The following is a 13,885-nucleotide window of genomic DNA, read 5'->3' on the forward strand; positions in this document are numbered from 1 at the left end:
TGCTGCTGGTGGTGGTGGGGGCAAAAGAAGTAGCTGTCCCGGGGCCGCAATTTAAAAGGGCCCAGGGCTCTGGCTGCTGTTACTGTGTCAGCACCGGCTGGAGCCCTGGACCCTTTAAATCGCTGCTGGAGCCCCAGGCAGTGCAGGCCAGGGAGCGCAGATGGACTGGCTGGGGGACACTGACCTCCCCCTCCTCCCCCCAGCCCTACCCCTTCCACCTGAGGCCACGCCCTTCCGGGGGTGCCAGAGCAGCCCTGTACCAGTAAGAGCTGCATTTTACTTTCACCCCTGGTGAGAACATCATAGTCCCTTTTCTGTGTTCAGGAAAACACATCATGTTCTGTGGTAGAGCTGCTCCTTGTTTTGTATTGTGTTCCCATGTGATGAGAACAATTATTTGTACTGCAACAGGAATATGTGTAATTGCAGATTTAGAGTGTTTTTAAGCATATTTTTCACACCTCCTTTCCTTGTGGGATTTAAACCCTTGGCTTGTCTGCACAGTAGGGCTGAGATGTTCAAATCCAGTGGAAGAATCTCTTCCTCTTTCTAGGTGGCTATGCACATGCCTCTGTAGAACTTTTGGGTTAACTTCTTCCCTGTTGTAAAACTCCCGTGCAGTCACTGTATTTTACTCGGGGATGAATTTCACCTATTGCTTCTAAAACTCCTGAAGTGAAATTTTTTTTTTCTGTAGTGCTTGGATAATTCTTGCACGGCTGTGAGCATGTTGCGTCTTAGCATTGTGCTTCAGTACCTTGCTGAAATAGGTCCCTTCTCTTTTCTGAGTCTTGGTCTACACTTAAAGTTAGGTTGACCTAGCAATGTCAATCAGGGGTGCGAAAAAACACATCCCTGACTCAGTTATGATGACATAACCCCAATATAGGCACGGCTGTGTCAATGGAATAGTGCTTCCATCGGCATAGTTATCATTTTGGGGAGGTGGGATTTCCACATGGATGGAAAAACCCTTTCTGTTTCTGTCAGCCTCCTCTACACCAGGGGTTCTCAGACTCTTTTTTTTTTTTTTTTTTTTGCTGAGCCTCTCTTTGAAAATATTTCAGGCTCTGATGATCCCCCCTTCCCCCCCCCCGCCCCAAAAAGTGATACCAAATTACTGTACATACTCATAGGAGCATTAAATGAAGCATGTAATCACTATCCCTGCAGTCAAAGGCACTGAAGCCTCTCCAAAAGTGTAAAACAACAATATGGTATTGCCATCCTTACGTCTTGCAGCTGCTGTACCCGCCCCCCCTTCCAGCTTCCCTCCCCCCGGCAGTGTCCTCTGTTTGGGAACTTGAAGTATGGTAACCTGAGCAAAGGATCTAAAGGTTATCACAATATTTCTTGTGATCTGACGACCCCTATGCAATAGCTTTGTGATCCCCTTTTGGGTTGGGACCGCCAGTTTGAGAAACGCTGGATGGGGTTAAGTCGGCAAAGCTGTGTTAGTATGGTCTCCGTAGTGAGGCCTATCCCTAGTGATAAGATAAATGACGTCAGAAATATGTATGTGCTTTATAAATTGCTGTGTTGGCGTCCTTGACTTTCCAAAATTCTAATGACTTCATTCACGTGCACAGCGTGTATTTTCCCTACAGAGTCAGAAGCCAGGGCGCTGGCTAAAGAGAGGCAGAAAAAAGACAATCACAACTTAAGTAAGTTTCATTATGCTTATATACAATATTTCCTTAATATTTTAGTTGATGACCCACAGTGAGGAGTAAGGTACACAGAGGATTATTAAGGATTTAATTATTTTTAAAAAGGCATTAAAGCTTTGGGTGGCTTACTGTGCAGTCCTTACACCACTTTGTTATTGGTTATAGCCACAGATGGAATATCTCAAATTCTCTCATATTGATTCCTTAAACCTGCTATTGAATTTAAAACACTATTTTTTAAAACAAGTATTTGAGAACAGTTTTATAAACTTATGAGACTACGATCCAAATTCTGAATTCACAGTGGTTTCACCTGTACCAGTATAACTGAGAATAGACTTTGGCCAGTTGCCTTTGACAAAATACGCTGTACAAAATTTCACCAGAAAAAAAATCTGTGGTTTAAATGCAAATGTAATGTACACAATCAAATCATATATCTCTTCTTTAAACTTGTGTGCATAAGTATAAGGATATCTATCTATCTGTCTATCTATATCTATCTATCTATCTATATATTTTTAAGGAGCATACTTTTATATTTACCACCATGAATACATGTGTTTCACTAACTTTAAAATTCTAAAAGGACACTTTAGGATCCTTTATATCATTTCTAAAAACAAGAAACAATCTCATGCCTCTAGTTAGAAAGCAAAACTCCCGACTGGTTTCAATAGCGACGTCTCCTTGATGGCACAGTATGGTTTAAGATTTTTAAATTGGATCATGCAGTGTTTTGAGGAAGTATGGCAAAGTACTTAAAGAATGAGACTGGGATTCAGAACCTTGGGTTATTTTCTGCCTTTCCGCTGACAAACTGGATGTCCTTGGACAAATCACTCAGTTTCTGTGCCCTAATCTATCCAGTTGAAAAGTGGGTATAAGACTTACCTGTATCACAAGTATGTTTATAAAGCTTAAGTGGTGTATCAAGTATTCATGTATATAAGTATAAAGCATGAAGTGTTTTTGAAATCTTTAAATTAAAGGGATTGCATTCTGTAAGCAGAAAGCATTGTTTTTACTAATGTGTATTTCTTTGTTATTTTCTTAAAGTTGAACGAAGGAGAAGATTTAATATTAACGATCGCATTAAAGAATTAGGCACGTTGATACCAAAATCAAATGACCCGTAAGTATGGGACTGTCTCTTCGGTAATGATGATATGTGTGAATTTTTGTTTAAATGTCTTAAGAGTGCCTTTGTGCTCAGTAGCTTACTGTACTTTGGGAGTACATTAAGCTAAACCACCCAAGGGGACTCTGGGCACCCAGTAAGAGAGTCCACATAGACAGTTAGCGTGGAGTAACTAGTGTGCTTGCAATTCACACCCTAGTTTATTATGCACTAATTTCCCCGTGTAGACAAACCCCTGTAAGGCCACACCACTGAGTCTCTTCACAGCAACTGAAATCTTTAAAGATTTTGACTAATTTTTGTTTGATCCTCCTGGAAAATTGTGTAGATGGTATATCTTAATGAACCATATCAGGCAATGAGTTCGCCTTTGCAGAAGCACTAGTCTGGCCTGCAGGAACTTGGCAGCAGTTGTGTCAGTGAGCACCCAGTGTACTGCCCCACCCTTTCAAAAAACAGGAAAAAAATGTTGCTTTGTTCCGGTTCTCCACATCACTGACTACGAACTTGCCATAAGCATGCCCAGGCTTACACATCCATGCAGAAGTAGCTTTATTAAGTAATTTACTGTAGTTAATTTATCATAACTAGGATACAAATATATAAAGGTTATGAAACCTTCATGTTCCAGGACGAAAGCCCATCATGAAAGGGCTGAATCCATGTCCATTGAAGTCAGTGGAGTATTACCATTGATTCAGTGGATGTCAGATCACGTGCTTCCCACTAACAGCCTGGGGTAGGAGGAAACTTTCCTCCTGGCATGTTGACACATAACTGTTCCCTGTGGAGGTTTTAGATCCTCTTCCTCTGATACTGGCTACTATGGGATAAGATACTGGACCAAGTGGACCATTGCTTTGATTGGTATGGCAATTCAAATAGAAAATAATAATGCTCCCAAGCGGATAGTCCTCTCAAGTTTAAAAAAAAAAAAAAAAAATGGAATCCAGGCTGGTACTTGCCTCCTGTTCTAGTACATGAATTGGGAGTTCCTGGTCCCTGATGCAGAACCCAGAACAGGATTCCTGCTGGCTACTGAGCTGAGCCAGATGCTATCCATGTTCCAGTAGACCTAAATCTTATCTTGACATGCTGATTCTCCACCATCCACAAAAGGGCAAACCCACATAAGTACCGTCACGATGGGCTTGGACAGGGGGGTTAAAATATCTTCACATTCCAGTACAATGCCTTCAAGCAATCCATGTATCCTAACCCTCTTGCGAGGACCAGGCACCAGAGGCATTAATTAGGCCTTTTCTACATGGGGGAAAACTGACTGCCATGGTGGTTCTGCAAAAACTCCTCCATGTGGACACTACTCCCAAATAAAAGTGATTTTATTCCAGAATAATTACTCCACTTCAGAAGAATCATAGAATCATAGAATATCAGGGTTGGAAGGGACCCCCGAAGGTCATCTAGTCCAACCCCCTGCTCGAAGCAGGACCAATTCCCAGTTAAATCATCCCAGCCAGGGCTTTGTCAAGCCTGACCTTAAAAACCTCTAAGGAAGGAGATTCTACCACCTCCCTAGGTAACGCATTCCAGTGTTTCACCACCCTCTTAGTGAAAAACTTTTTCCTAATATCCAATCTAAACCTCCCCCACTGCAACTTGAGACCATTACTCCTCGTTCTGTCATCTGCTACCATTGAGAACAGTCTAGAGCCATCCTCTTTGGAACCCCCTTTCAGGTAGTTGAAAGCAGCTATCAAATCCCCCCTCATTCTTCTCTTCTGCAGGCTAAACAATCCCAGCTCCCTCAGCCTCTCCTCATAAGTCATGTGTTCCAGACCCCTAATCATTAATCAGCAGTCCCAGATTAGAAGCATCTATTCTGGACGTGTGTCCACACAGGGAGCTATTCTGGAATAGCTATCGTAGAATAGCTTTTTCAGCAGTAACTATGCCAGTCAATTTCTCCATGTAAAGAATCCCTTATACAGTGTCTCCTGCAATTTTTAAAAGAGTATTGTGAGGTACACCCCTTACAGAAACTACTTAATTGTGAACCCTGCCAGTGTATTCCCCTAGATCGAAGCCCTGTTCAGCAAATGAATGTGAACCTGAAGAGTAGGCCCTTGCCTCAATTCCTGGTCAACCCATTTAGAAAGAGAGATCCTTGAGGTGGCTGCCATTCCTGAAATGGGCTTGTCCTTGTGTTGAAATCGCTGTACATAAAGCAAAGATCTGACCCTATGGGCTCATTAATGATCCCGGTGAAGGTGTTAATCCTGGTGTCTTGACCAAACTCCAGTTGGGGTGATGGAAGTGAGCAGGCACTTCATCCAAGGAGTGCAGGATTTGGGTCATTTGTATTTTGAAATCTCGCCTGCTCTCCACTCGCAACAAAGCTTTATCAGTATATGCCAGTATCAAAACTGGGAAGTTATTGTTCCCTCCAGAGGAAAATTGATGGAGTAACTTGATTAACCCATATCTCTTGAGACGGTGACCTACGTCCATTTTACGTTACCACAGAAAGTCACTATACACAACGATTCCTGATTCTTCATGAATGATCACCGAGAAAGAATTGGTCGGTTCACAGTTCACTCTGTTTACATTCTTGATACAGAGATGGGATAATCTAGAGAGAGCTCATTTGTTTTTGCTATCCTGAAGACTGAAAATAATGTTCTATATTTCTCTCTTCATAAGTGTCTCGGTGCCATGGAGTAAGTAAATAAAGCAGGGCATTAGCTACGTAAGCATTTATCAAGTGATTCAACATATTACTTGAGACCAAGTGATTGCAATATTAATCAGAAGAGCAAAGATCAGTGTGCTGAAGTTCGTAAAGGATGCGCACACAAAGCTGAATAGTTTTAAAATATACTTGTCTGTCTCTTTAACAGTTTAAAAAAAAAATAAAGTAAAAACATTCCCTCCCAGCACTACGACTTGGTCTTTGTCCCGCACGTTACATAACGTGTCTCTTCCTCCTTCCCTACTAAGGAATCCCTGGAAAATGCACCCTCAGTTGCATCGTCATCAGTCATGTGTGAGATTGTGTGACAACATGTTAGATCTGAGCCTTGCTACTGTGTATACGTTTTAATTGTGTGATCGCGTGATAAGACCCTACTAGGAAAAACTGGGCCCTAATCAGTGCGACCAGATACTTCCCAATGAAACCTTTTAATTCTAGTGTCTTTCCAGTCAAGGTAGGATTCCACAGGGGAGGCTGTTTGTCGTGCACTCTCTCACGAGCAAAGGCGTAGCAGGCACTCGTAGCTAACACACGAATTCTGTGTGCTGGCTGGCTGGAGGGTTCACCACACCCCCTAATCAGCAGATCACTTCCCTTTGGTCCAGTGTGGAGCAGGTCACCCTGGCCTGTGGCGGCGTGTAGCGTACAGACGCTACACACCCACCTGGCAAGGGTATAAACAGCAGTGTAGATGGTGTGGCTGAACTGAGTAAAGTAAAATGTCCTGCACTCCTGAACCCTCAAGGTTTATACCCAACATGGCTTTCTACACATCCGAGCAATGCTGCCCACATCCTTACTGCTATTTTTGATAGTGGAGTGTCCAGCTGCCTCATTGTTGCTGGAGCCTTTCCGCACCACAATGAAAGGCTCTTGTAGTGGGGAAAGGGCCTGACAGCCGGGAGGCAGCAGGGAAAGGCTCTGGCCAGAGGGAAGGCTCTGCCCTGCCAGAGCCTTTCCCTGCTTTGTCTAGCTACCCCCTGCAGTGACGAGTGCGGACGCAGCCTGCCTTTCCCCGCTGATAGCAATGACGTGTAAGGCCTGTACTTTACACGGTGCTGTAAATGTAGACTTAGCCTCTGAGTGGGTGTTTTAGTGGCTCAAGAGGGCCTAGGAATCTTGCATAGGAGGGTGTCCAAGGCTCCCATGCTCTTTTCTCTCAGTCAGTAACACGTCTTTGCAGTCCAGGGCTAGAGTTGGCCATTAGCGAATGGGAGTTTAACTATGTTGTTCAAAGATCAAAGCTGAAATCCAGCATTGCTCATTCAGAGGTGGGGTATGATGGGAGGTAGTCAAGCAGCCTCTCAGATGTCACTGAAAGCCAAGTGAGTCCTCTCATCTTTAGCTATTCTGTCCCTTGGCACTAGTGCACTAGAATGAGATCTATGTGAAACTTGAATCCTTGAATACTGTAATTTACCATCCCTGCAGTTTCATTCCCATGAGAAAGCAATGGTGAGCATGTGTCCTCTTCAGTAATTACGTGAATCCAAATCCCGTACGGTAGACTGCCTGCTAATGAGTTGCCCTCTGGCTCCCCCTAGTGTATTACACACAGCTCTTTTCAAAGTCGATACTTTGTAATACTATAATTCTGTCAGATGTGGTGTAACTTGTGCTGTTAAACATCACTGCAGCTCTGCTCTACGTTTTGGCAGGGGAGTTAGTTATCAGTGAGCTTGGGTAAGAGGTTGATTTTTTTCCCAACACTACTTTTATAGGGACATGCGCTGGAATAAGGGCACTATTTTAAAAGCGTCGGTGGACTATATCCGCAAACTGCAGAGAGAACAACAACGCACAAAAGAACTTGAGAACAGGCAGAAGAAATTAGAACATGCCAACAGACATCTATTGCTCAGAATACAGGTTTGCTGATAAATACATTATGAATGCATTTAACAGTTGTATGTATGTATATCATTCACATCTATTTGCTACAAGGAAACGCCAGCTTACTATGTAACTTAGAGGGAGCCATATTGCTGGTCCTGCAGTATCTATGATTAATGCTGAGTTGAACTTGTAGAGTTCTTGGTCCTCCCGTTACCAGAGGAGACAAGCTATGTTATAGGAGGAACTTTAAAAAGTGAGATGCTTCTGGATAGCAGATAATTCTCTAGCCTTTTTGTAAAACATTTGTAGTTTAGTGTGTCTCTGCTCTCACCACACAACTTGAAGCACTGCAAACTACATTGGGCATTATTAGGTTGTAGATACAGATGAGGAGTCCAGTCCTGCTCTCACTGAAGGCAGAGAAATATTTGCCATTGACTCCAGTAAGAGCAGGATGAGCCCAAGGTGCCATATTCTATATGGAGCAGTTGTCAATATGGTCAAGTTAGTTCAAATGCTTTTTGACTGAAAACTACTAATGGTTTTCCTCTCACATGACACTGCTTCCTAAACAGAGCAGTCGAGTGAAATGATGTTCTACAAATTCACATGGAGCACCACCGCTAGGCACAGGCTGTCCCAGAGATCTGCAGATAGCAGGAGTCCTCCATGTAAGGTTGTCTCCCTGTCCTCTGCAAGGGAGAAGGGAATGATGCTACATTAACAGCCTCCTCCCTGGTAGTCTGCAGGAGCCTCTCAGCCGCTGCTCTGCACAGAGTGAGTTTAGTGGGGCTTGGAGGCAAAGGGGGGAACAGGATACCAGCCTTGTTCTGCAGCACAATCCTTTGAAAGACACCAGGCTGGCAGCTCTACTTCCCTGCTTTGTGCGTCCCCTTTGTGTCTAGTACTGAGCTGCTGCAGGGAGAGCCCGCCAATGGCTGCATGTCTAGTAAAAAAAAAAAAAATACATTGAACAGTAAATTAAACAATGCTCTGATGAAAGCCAGGGGGATTTTCACCAGAGGAAGGAATATACTGTGGTGATGGTGTCTTTTTTTGGTCCAGGAGAGCGCCTCAGTTTCCCCTATGAATAGCAGGACTACCATACTTTATTTTGGTGGCTCTATTTATGGTAGTTACGGATTTAAATAATACAAAAAGATGTGGTGTAACTGTCGTCATGGCTCTGATCTGTAAGGCTTTGCTGTGGTTGCTGTCAGCACTGCTGATCTGGATATCCATTGAGAACTTAAGTTGCTGGTGTGCTTGAAGACATCTTGATCATATTGCTTGTGAAATTTGTTTTTGGCAATGAGATGGTTCTCCAGGAAAAGTCTGGCAGTGGTCTGCCACCATTGACTCTCTGCAGACTTTTAATTGAGCGAATAGTATTTAAGTAGTGATCTTGGGTGGAGGAAGTTCGGGAGGGGGGTATGATAGCTATATCAAGTCCAATTCTTGCAGCAGTTGTTGCTCTCGTAGTGAGATGGGAGTTGCTGAGAGGGTGATGCGGTTTAGAAGTGTCCATCGGAAATTGTACATCAAAGATGTATCAACAGCATTACACTTCATCTTTGCTTTCAGCTTTTATTTGTGTCTGTTGCCTTCTTTACAGGAACTTGAGATGCAGGCTCGAGCACATGGACTTTCTCTTGTCCCATCTACAGGCCTTTGCTCACCAGATGTGGTAAACCGGGTCATCAAGCAAGAACCTGTCATTGACAACTGCAACCAAGATGTATTGCAGCACCACTCAGATTTATCTTGCACGACTACCTTTGATCTTACTGATGGTACCATAACTTTCAACGATAACCTAGGATCCTACAGTGTCCCCACAAAAGTGGGATCCAAACTGGAAGATATTTTGATGGACGATACTCTCTCCCCTGTAGGAGTTACTGACCCACTCCTTTCCTCAGTGTCTCCTGGAGCTTCAAAAACAAGTAGCAGAAGAAGCAGCATGAGCATGGAAGATACTGATCATGCTTGTTAGCAGATAATTGGCATGGCCTCTCATAAACTGCTTCATTTCTTAATCAGTAGATTAAATAATTTACATTTTTAGGGGTTTTTTTGATTTTCTTTTAATATTAATCTACTTTCGCTTCATCAATAGCCCAGTATATATATTATATATATTTTTGAATTTTGTGAAAAGACTTGTATATTCTATTTTAAAAGTACCAATGCCTCCAAAATATTGTACAACACATGTACAGTATTTGTGAACTGGATTCGCCAAGAACTTTGAACTGGTCAAATCTACTCAAAGCAATAGAATTACAAATCAAAACAGTCTGTTTCTATTCAGGGGAAACTTACAAGTTATTTACTTGGAAACTAAACGTAAAGCTTAAAAAAAAAAAAAAAGAGAGAGAGAATGTGAAGAAACCAAAAATATCCACTTTGTAACCATGTTGTGTTGATTTAATAGTGCTGCCTTAAAGATACAGTATCCTTCAAACTTAGTTTAGTCTTTATCACAAGATATTTAAAATAAATCACTATTCTACTTTAATAATAATAAAACTAGCATTAACACATACTGATTGTTGATTCCAATATGAAATGTTCCTGATGATGATGCTAGAAATGAAGGAGAGAGTGTAGGGAAGCATGAATCTGTCTGTTTCTTGGAGTGTTGTTGTTTCCTACTCTCAACTGAAAGGGTTTCCCTTCTGCTCCTACTTCAAGCTTTTCTTTAAAGGCTTTTATTTTGAAAAGGAGACCTAGAATTGTTTATCAACAATAAAACAGAGGAGCACTGTAAGATGGTATACATTTTCAGACAAAATTCAATACATTTTATCAACTGGGCACATTTTGTTGTATATTTCTAACTGGCCTTTTTTTTTTTTTTGTGTTGTACAGGTTTTTCATTTGCATGGATTCTTTAGTTATCCTCATGTTTTTGTTTTGTTTTTAAATATAGTTGTATTTCATTTATAAGAATATGCCTCTTAATATTACAACAATTTTTTGACATGTTTAAAACTCACTGGAGGTTTTCTGCATTCTTTGTAAACACTTGAAAGAAAGCTTTTATGCAGGATCCTGTGTATTGAGAGATTTTGAGAATATTTTGTATATTACAGTCTCACTTTGGAAATATTTTTAAACCCAATTGAAGGTGTAGTACAGATTTAGACTAGGTAGCAAAACAAAGCTCTGTAGAGAAAATGAACTTACATATTTATTTTTAGTGATACAGAAAGAATAGTAATATGCTTTGAAGCCTAATAACTATATAGTTAATATGCCCCTTAGAGTAATTAAATTGGTGTTTTATTTCAGCAATGTGGCTGGTTTAAAAGAGTAAATATACCGTATCTTAAAATAACTGTTACTTTATAACCGTTGTATTAATTTAACTTGCAACAATGTTGTAAAAGTAGGTTTGGTGCATTATCTACGCAAGTGTAGTCCTATGCAATAACAGTAGTTACAATTGTATTATATCAAACCTAGAAGTTTTTACAAAGATGACAGATGGTGTTATGAGCCAGACTGACCGACTGGATTTCTCAGTAGCAGCCTGCAGTTGAAATGTGTCAGAAAAGCATCTCGTTCAGAATGAAGTGCCTTAAATTGTTGTTGTTGTCTTCTTGGACGAGCACTGACTGAAGTGTGGCATAGGAGAAAGTTTTGGGGTGATAGTTATAGGAAATTGGAGTGTAGCCTGGTACCCTCTGTAGAAAACAAGAGCATCCCATTCTCTTTGTGCTACACTGGAAAGATATGTATAATATATAAAAATTAAAATCTTGTTTAGTGATTGAGTGCCAACGTGGCAGACTTGATCAAGAAGCCTTGGTCATGGCTGTTTAATAGTGTTCTGAAATCAAATGTGAATATAGTGGTGATGTTGAAAGACGGAGGACAAAACGTCAGGAGTTTTAATGGAAGGTTCATACTGATGGATGCTGCATCTTTCACATATACATTTGGTTATGAAAAATCCTTGAAACCACTGGTGCCCAGTCCTGCTCTCATGGAAGCCAATAGGAGTTTTTTGTTTGACAATGGGAGTGCATGACTGGGCCTGTTATCAGCTCTGCTGCTTTCTATTCTGGTACTTGGGGTGGACTGGGTCTTTGAGAGGGAAGTCTCCTATGTGGCCGATATGGAAGACTGGTCTAGTTTACTGTGTAGTCCTGCCTTGAGTGCAGGGCACTGGACTAGATGACCCCTCAAGGTCCCTTCTAGTCCTACACTTCTATGATTCTATATTCTTGACATCCTTTCTTATATTTGTATAGCTCTTTCACTGGTTAGTTATGCGGTTCTTTGTTTCTGTTTGAATAGCTAAGTGTATATTAGCTTTGATAATCACCAGATTTGTCACTTTTCGGGAGGGGCAAGAGTCAGCCCACAGTGTTACAACAAATGCCTGTTCTTCCTAGCCCGTTTTTTGGACTGTTTTCTGTATCTGCTAGAGCAGTGGTTTCCAAACTGTGGCCCAGAGGCACTGCACGTGTGTCTCCAGCATTCCTTATTGCAGCCCGTCACCATCTTCAACGCAGTTAAGATGCTCATGTATCCTGGGTGGCTCATTGCACAGCAGCTGTGCCATAGTTTAGCAACTATGCATGCAGTCACTTTCTCTTGTTGTTGCAATATGTTAACGGTGACAGATGAAGGAAATAACAGCAGGAAAAAGAGTGGCGATAGCTCTAAGGCAAGGTCATATAGGCCCCTTCAAAGGAAAAGGGTGAGCAAAAGCCAAAAATGGGATGCCCAAGGTCATTTGGGTGTTGTAACCAGAAAAATCCATTCAAGATGGCCCCAACCTGGATACCGTGTTGGGTACCATGCTGTGATCTATATAGAAGTGGGGCCTGGATGTAGGGTATGCAAATATGCATCATGCTTATTTGATCCCTGTGTGGACTAAAAGGAAACCCTGATCCCCTGCCCTCGTGCAATTTGTAGATGGTCCCCATATGCTTAGAAATTGACAAAAATATGATTCCTTACCAAGATCAGGATTTCTCTGGATAAACATTACTATGGCCCCCAGCAGCCATATCATGCTGTATGTAGCCGGTAGCTTATCTCCAAGATAGCACACTGTACATAACACTCAACTTTGGCCTTTTTCTCAACTCCTCCTACGCTTCCTTAGGTTGCACCCCCATTTTTGGATATTGCAGCTCTTCTGCATGCAAGCATGTGAGTGTTCTCATTTGGTACGCCAGGAGGAGGCCTGGACTTTTCAGGCAGTTAAGTTCTGATGCCCTTATTCTCTCTACGGTACATGCACTATGGAGCATATGGCCCTTAATGTTTTACATGTGGAGTTACTACAGACAGGCAAAGAGTCAGCAGCTTGAGGCAAGGCATTGCATCAGCAAGATGGAGCAGCAGCCCTAGGACAGTTATTGCCCAAAGCTTCAATCTGTAATGACTGTATGGCCCACGTGCCAGGGAAATGGATTACCAAACAATTCTCACTTTGCCAAAACCATGCAACAAATATGAACGCATAGAATATAATGAAGTTCTTTATTGTTTTTAGACTATAGCAATATTAACTCTGCCGCCTATAAAAGCAAATAGGAAGTGTACAAGGAAAAAAAAAAGCAAAGCACAAAATAATGCACTTACATTGATATTTTTTTTTTTTTTTACACATAAAATGCACTGGGGAGAAGCAGATATTGATAATATAAAATACCTATATTTCTTGAAAAGGTGACATTAATTACTGCCTCTTGCTATGATGCTTGGTACTGTAATGTTGTTGATATTCACCTGCTGTTGAGTGCAGCAATAATTTGTGTATGGTCCATAGCACTGTAAATTATGGATCGATAGTAATGTATCCAATGAAATACTTTGAACTGTTGTTCTTCATAGATGGATTAAAGCATTTGGTTTTTCACATCCTCTGTGTAAGCCACTTGTGTTCAGTGTAAGTGAATCTTGGTTGTAAATGTCTTTAAGGCTCTCAACAGTACATGTCACGTTTGTGACTTAGTCACTGACAGATTGTGCCAAAGTTTTTAAAGCGACAGTAATAAGTTATTTTAGTTCTTACTGTGTTGTTGCAACCTTTGTTTTGTATTATTTATTGTATTGCAGTAGTGCCTACGAGTCCCAGTCATGGAGCAGGACGCCATTGTACTAGGCACTGTACAAACACAGTACAAGGACACTTCCTCCCCGGAAGAATTTACAATCTAAGCATAAAACAAAAAACAACTGGTCACTACAGACGAATGTCGTCCTCTTGGAATCTGATGACAGCTGCCTTTTGCCCCTCAACTCCATTCAAACTACAGCTGCTAAAATAGTCTTCCTGGCTCATTGCTCTGACTACTTCACCTACAATGGGCTCGCCCTCGTCTGTAGCATGAAGCACAGCATCTTTGTCCTAACATCCCATCCCTCCCTGCAGTATTCAGCTGCATCCTCATTGTTGTGAGGTTGACTTTGCTGTAAGTGTGTCAGCCTTGAGCATCCAAAGTTCCCACAAGCCCCTTAGCTTGTGGGAAAGATCCCACTTGATATCTG

General features: G+C 41.7%; 1 protein-coding gene across 14 annotated transcripts in view; it reads left to right on the forward strand.

Moving 5' to 3' along the window:
- Positions 1 to 13,242, forward strand: part of MITF (melanocyte inducing transcription factor) — a 168,071-nt gene extending 154,829 nt beyond the window's left edge. For 10 of the 14 annotated variants that reach the window (XM_073351079.1, XM_073351085.1, XM_073351083.1 and 7 more), the window contains 4 exons: positions 1,590 to 1,664; positions 2,730 to 2,805; positions 7,252 to 7,399; positions 8,982 to 13,242. In XM_073351079.1, the coding sequence (XP_073207180.1) occupies positions 1,590 to 1,664; positions 2,730 to 2,805; positions 7,252 to 7,399; positions 8,982 to 9,362 (680 nt within the window). In that variant the 3' untranslated portion in view covers positions 9,363 to 13,242. The remainder of the gene's footprint in view (positions 1 to 1,589; positions 1,665 to 2,729; positions 2,806 to 7,251; positions 7,400 to 8,981) is intronic. The other 4 variants (XM_073351080.1, XM_073351078.1, XM_073351082.1 and 1 more) reach the window with 2 other exon arrangements.
- Positions 13,243 to 13,885: the final 643 nt, after the last annotated feature.

Source organism: Lepidochelys kempii, chromosome 7 (genome assembly GCF_965140265.1).
Source record: "Lepidochelys kempii isolate rLepKem1 chromosome 7, rLepKem1.hap2, whole genome shotgun sequence".
NCBI lineage: Eukaryota > Metazoa > Chordata > Testudines > Cheloniidae > Lepidochelys > Lepidochelys kempii.